A 5,796-nucleotide genomic window follows, 5' to 3' on the forward strand; every position below is an offset into this window, starting at 1 on the left:
TGCTAAATTGACCCTAGTTTCAAGGGACTAGCAGGGTAAATGTGTGGAATTACGGGAATAGGGCCTGGGTGGGATTGTGGTCGGTACAGACTTAATGAGCCAAATGGCCTTCTTCTGTACTGTAGGGATTCTATGAGAATCACGCTCCAAGTCAGAGTACTCAAGCACTGGCACCATCTCCCCACCCACTCTGTTCCAGCCCATCATGTTGATCTCTACTGTGTTTCCCCCACCACCGCCCCCCCACACCTTCCCGCCAGTGTCCCCCTCCCTACAGTGGCGCCCCTCTTCCCTGTACCCCTCTCCAACTCCCTCTGCCCCATGCACTCTCCCCAGTGCCCTGGCCCGTGCACCCCCATGCCCCTCATTTGTGTGTCTCTCTCCTCCGCGTCCCTCTCCCTTGTGCATGGACTGATCCCACCATTGCACATCATCGCTGCCTTGGATGCTGTGCGTCTTCCTCTTATGATCTGCTGTCAAACACATCCAATGCTACACATCCCACACTTATGTTGTCAGTTTGAAAGCCTTCGAGGATGAAGAATGCTACTTCCACACTAGAAATCTCTGTCAAACATTTACCAGGGGAACTGAGACAGCAGCTGTAATAAGTGAGGTTTTATTCAGATGGGACAATGACAAGTTTAAATCCCCACCTGATCTGCTGTTTAAAGTTGCCTCCGTTTCACCGGTCAGTTTCCCAAGCTTCTGGAAACTCATGTTACGATGTGGAAATGCCGGCGTTGGACTGGGGTAAACACAGTAAGAAGTCTCACAACACTAGGTTAAAGTCCAACAGGTTTATTTAGTAGCAAAAGCCACTAGCTTTCGGAGCGCTGCTCCTTCGTCAGGTAACTTCACCTGACGAAGGAGCAGCGCTCCGAAAGCTAGTGGCTTCTGCTACCAAATAAACCTGTTGGACTTTAACCTGGTGCTGTGAGAACTCGTGTTACTCCAGGAATATTTGGATTGGCTGTGAGAGACGTCAATCAGAGAGCCCACCCACTCTGCCCATTCCCTCCTCTTCCTCTTTCACAGCTGCTTCACTTCCTGTAGGGACTGAAAACCAAGTGAGGAGTTGGTGAGTGAAGGAGCAGAATTTATAATAATTACAGTGCATAATATCCACACTAATGTTCAGGCAGTCTGACTATCCTGTGGGGAATCAGGTGTGGAAATACCCCTTATGCTGTGTGAGAAGATCCAGCTGTTTGATTGGAGCTGTGTATTGAATATTGAGTGTGTTTATTGGAAGCGGTTGTCTATGTTTCCCAGGAAGACATATTTGCATTTCTATTAAAAACTCAGCTTTTCAATGATCACCAGATGTCCCAAAACTCTTTACAGCCTATGAATTAAATTTAAAGTGTATTCTCCTCCATTTAGCTTCTAACAAGCCTGAACGCCCCACTGACAGTTATACTTTTTGTCTCTATCTGCAGAACCACTCTGATGTGTTCATTGTTTTGATCTGCTGTTTGTGGGGCTCTTTTGGTCTGTTTATTACCCATGATTCCTGGTGTTTAGCCTGCATGTATCCCTCTGTATTACCTTCACTGGTTCAAAGTATACCCAGTGCTGCTCCTGACATCTCCATCGACTGGTTTAATGATAATCATGGAATGAGGGCTGTGCCGAGCTGTGAGATTGTGGTGGAATGCAATCCTGCTGCTGTTGATGGCTCACTGCATCTCATTGATACCTAGTTTTAGGATCTTTCCTTAGTCTACTTCCCCAGTGTTTATTAACACGGTGAAGTACTCATTCATCAGTTGGGAGGATAATGATGGTTTTCCATGAACTTGTTTTACCTGAAGCCATGAGACTGTATGGAGTCAATATTAATTTATTTTTGTCACATGTATTAGTATACAGTGAAAAGCATTGTTTTTTTGTGCGCTATACAGACAAAGCATATCGTACATAGAGAAGGAAAGGAGAGGGTGCAGAATGTAGTCATAGAGGTTTACAGCATGGAAAGAGGTCCTTCAGCCCAACTTGTTCATGCTGCCCAGTTTTTACCATTAAGCTAGTCCCAATTTCCTGCATTTGGCCCATATCCCTCTATACCAGTCTTACCCGTGTAACTGTCTCAATGCTTTTTAAAATACAAAGTTGTACCCACCTCTATTACCACTGGCAGCTCATTCCAGACACACACCACCCTCTGTGTGAAAAATTGTCCTCTTGGACCTTTTGTGCCTATGCCCTCTAGTTTTAGACTCCTACCTTTGGGAAAAGCTTGGGTGTAGAGAAAGATCAACTTAATACGAGGTAAGTCCATTCAAAAGTCTGACAGCAGCAGGGAAGAAGATGCTCCAGAGTCGGTTGGTATATGACCTTGGACTTCTGTATCTTTTTCTCGACGGAAGAAGGTGGAAGAGAGAATGTCCGGGGTGCATGGGGTCCTTAATTATGCTGGCTGCTTTTCTGAGGCAGCAGGAAGAGTAGCCAGTGTCAATGGCTGGGAGGCTAGTTTGTGATGGTTTCGGCCTCATTCATGACCCTTTGTATTTTTCTGACACAATATCTTGACCTTGTTCACGACCCTTAATCTTAGTCTGACACATTGCAAGATTGTCCAGATCTATCTGATTTTCCTCTTATTATTGGACTTTGTAGTGATTGTTTATCATTGTTTGCTGGGTCACTTCAGAGGGCAGTTCAGAATCAACCAGGCTGTGTAGGACTGGAGTCACATGTCGGGCAGACCAGACAGTTGCAGCAGGTTCCCTTCCCTGAAGGGTAATATTTGTCATTTTAATTTGATTCTATTCCACAAATTCCAAACCTTATTTAATTAAGTTTCACAACATGGAGTGTTTGTGATGAATATCACTGATATCTTTAAGGGGAAACTAGGTAGCACCTGAGGGAGAAAGGAAGGGAAGAATATGCTGATAGGGTGAGAGGAGGCTCATGTAAAGCATAAACACCAGCATGGACAAATTGGGCCAAATGGCCTGTTTCTGCACTGGAATTGTGTGTGTGTGTAATTTTCTGTGGTTAGATTTGAACTCTCGATCTCTGGATTGCTAATCCAGCACCCTAACAATTTGGCTGCAATACCTGGAGACACATTGATTGAAATATCTTTTATGCCTTCTTTAAAGATTTTATCTGAAGGCCTCGGCCTTTCCAAAAATCCTGGACTTGGATTTGATAGTTTTGCCCACTGCTGAGTCTGATAGCTGAATTTGGGATGTGCAGCCTGTGTAAGTGCAGCGTATCTAATTTCCCAAGGTAAACCAGAACCCTTCAAACAGCTACACTGAACCAATATATTCCAGCACTTCCTGTCCAGTGTGTTTGCTTCGGATAATTGTACACTCCACCTGACAGTCTTTTCCATTGCCCTCACTGTGCCAAGGAAGATGGGGGTCTGGGTGGAGGAAAGAAAGTAGCCACGTTGTCTGCTCTCGGTCACCATCCAGTGTCCTTGCTGGAAACAGAGGATGTGTGACAGTCAAGTGATGAAAAAGAAAGGACATGCTCTGATCCCCCCACACAGGAGAATAGCAGACTGGCACGCACTGTGGAACAATCTCTACCTGAAGTGTCAGCCCCTTCAGCAAAGGAGAGGGAGGTGGAGGAAATCATATTTCCTTTTCCTGTTTTACAGAAGGATTGCACTGTATTACACCAGAGAATACAGAGAGGATAGACACCGCAGATAGATCCTGATCATCATCCAAGGAACAACTGTGGGAGGACATCCAGAGAACATCCAGTTCAACACAGAGAAGGTTGGGCAGTGAAACCATTATCTGGAAATCGGTCGTGTCTGGGGAGTTTGGACTTATCATAAGATCTGAAATTGGTCAGTGGTGTGGAATCTTCCATCAGAATCAACCTTTCCGAAGGTCGGCTGTGGGTGATCAGTCAGGGGAGGCTGGGAAGAAGTGTGAGTGGACTCCCAAGTGTGGTGAGAGCTTCAATCATTCAGTTGTCAATCTCTGACTAATTCCTGCAGGCTGTTCACATGTGAGGTGTGTAAGGCAGACTCCACAGGAATATTTGATCTCCTGATGCACAAGGTACAACCGTGAAGACGACGACAGCCTCATGGAAAAAAAAACGTACAAGTGTGAGTTTTGTGGCCAAGCTTTCACACATTCATCAACACTTGTGAATCATCGACGCATCCACACTGGAGAGAAGCCATTTAAATGTGAGATATGTGACCAAGCCTTCACACACTCATCAACACTTGTGAATCACCGACGTATTCACACTGGAGAGAAATCACTCAAGTGTGAGGTTTGTGGTAAAGCCTTTACTCGGATTTCAAACCTCCTGGACCATCAGACAATTCACACTGGGCAGAAACCCTTCAAGTGTGAGGTTTGCGCTAAAGCTTTCGTGACGTCTGCAAGTTTCCTGAGACATCAGAGGATTCACACAGGGGAAAAACCTTTCCAGTGTGAGTTTTGTGAGAAGTCTTTCACACAATCATCTGATCTTTTGACGCACCAGAGAATTCACACAGGGGAGAAACCATTCAGGTGTGAGTTTTGTGACAAAGCTTTCACCCATTCTTCCGATCTCCTTGCACACCAGCGGATTCACACTGGAGAGAAACCCTTCAAATGTGAGATGTGTGGCCGAGCGTTCACACAGTCATCAACACTCATGCAACACCAACGCATTCACACTGGGGAGAAACCATTCACGTGCGACGTGTGTGACAAATCTTTCATACAGTCGTCAAACCTCCGCGCACACCAACGCCTTCACACTGGGGAGAAACCCTTCAAGTGTGAGGTGTGTAATAAAGGATTTGCGCAATTATCAGGCCTGGTGAATCACCAGGGGAGAAACTGTTCAAGCCTGAGATGTGCGACTGAGCCTTCACTGCTCGTGAAACTCTGACTCTTCCACACTGATGAATAGTGTGAGGTGCGTGTCAAAATTTTCACAAGTAAAATGTCCTTCCTGATGATTTACCGGGAGAGAAATCATTCAATTATGATGTGTGTGACTGCACATTCGCAAATTCATCAAGGTGCTTGAAACACTGGCATGTTCACAGAGCTGAGAAACTGTTTCAGTGTGAGGTGTGTGATGAGAGCTTTGCAAATCATTGAGCCTGGTGAATCACAGAAATATTCACACTGGGGAGAAACTGTTTCCATGTGAGGTATGTGGCACAGCCTTCCAAACGCATCAAAACTGCTGCTCAATGAGAAGATCCACACGGGAGAAACACTTCAACTGTGATAGTTACAATCAAATTCTCCTGAAGTCTTTGATCATCTGAGACAGCAGTGGATCCACACAGGAGAGAAAACCTACAGGTGTGAAGTGTGTGACAAGGCTTTCAGGCATTGTGTCTTCTGGTCCATCACTGCACTAACACTGGGAGAAACCTTATTGGTGTGAGCTAAGTCATAAAGAGGAATATTCAAGAGGAATTTAAGGAATGAAGGAACTGGAGTCATCCCTTGAGCCGGTGACATCATTCAGTTAGGTCATGACTGATCTGTATCTGAACTCTATCTACCTGCCTTGGCTCTGTAACCCTTAATCCCCTTGTCCAATAATAAACTTTTCAATATCAGTTTTGAAATTTTCAATTGACCCCTAACATCAACAGAGTTTTGTGGAGAGCGAGTTCCAGATTTCCCATCCCCTGTTTGTGAAGAAATGTTTGCTGACATCACCCTGAATAGCCTAGCTCTAATTTTAATTCTCTGTCCCCTTGTTCTGGGCTCTCCCACCAGAGGAATAGTTTCTTTCGAACTATTCTAGCAACTTGTTTAGCCATCTTAATCACCTCAATTAAATCACCCCTTA

General features: G+C 45.1%; 1 protein-coding gene across 1 annotated transcript; it reads left to right on the forward strand.

Moving 5' to 3' along the window:
* Positions 1 to 1,045: 1,045 nt before the first annotated feature.
* LOC144497095 (uncharacterized) lies at positions 1,046 to 5,559 on the forward strand. Its single transcript, XM_078217869.1, has 2 exons — positions 1,046 to 1,081; positions 3,623 to 5,559. The coding sequence occupies exon 2, from the start codon at positions 4,066 to 4,068 to the stop codon at positions 4,870 to 4,872; it is 807 nt and encodes a 268-aa protein (XP_078073995.1). The 5' UTR covers positions 1,046 to 1,081; positions 3,623 to 4,065; the 3' UTR covers positions 4,873 to 5,559.
* The last annotated feature ends 237 nt before the right edge of the window (positions 5,560 to 5,796 follow it).

Source organism: Mustelus asterias, chromosome 8 (genome assembly GCF_964213995.1).
Source record: "Mustelus asterias chromosome 8, sMusAst1.hap1.1, whole genome shotgun sequence".
NCBI lineage: Eukaryota > Metazoa > Chordata > Chondrichthyes > Carcharhiniformes > Triakidae > Mustelus > Mustelus asterias.

Excerpts from the sequence above, each read along its gene's own strand:
- LOC144497095 (XM_078217869.1), top strand. The coding sequence starts at position 4,066 with ATGGAAAAAAAAACGTACAAGTGTGAGTTTTGTGGCCAAGCTTTCACA.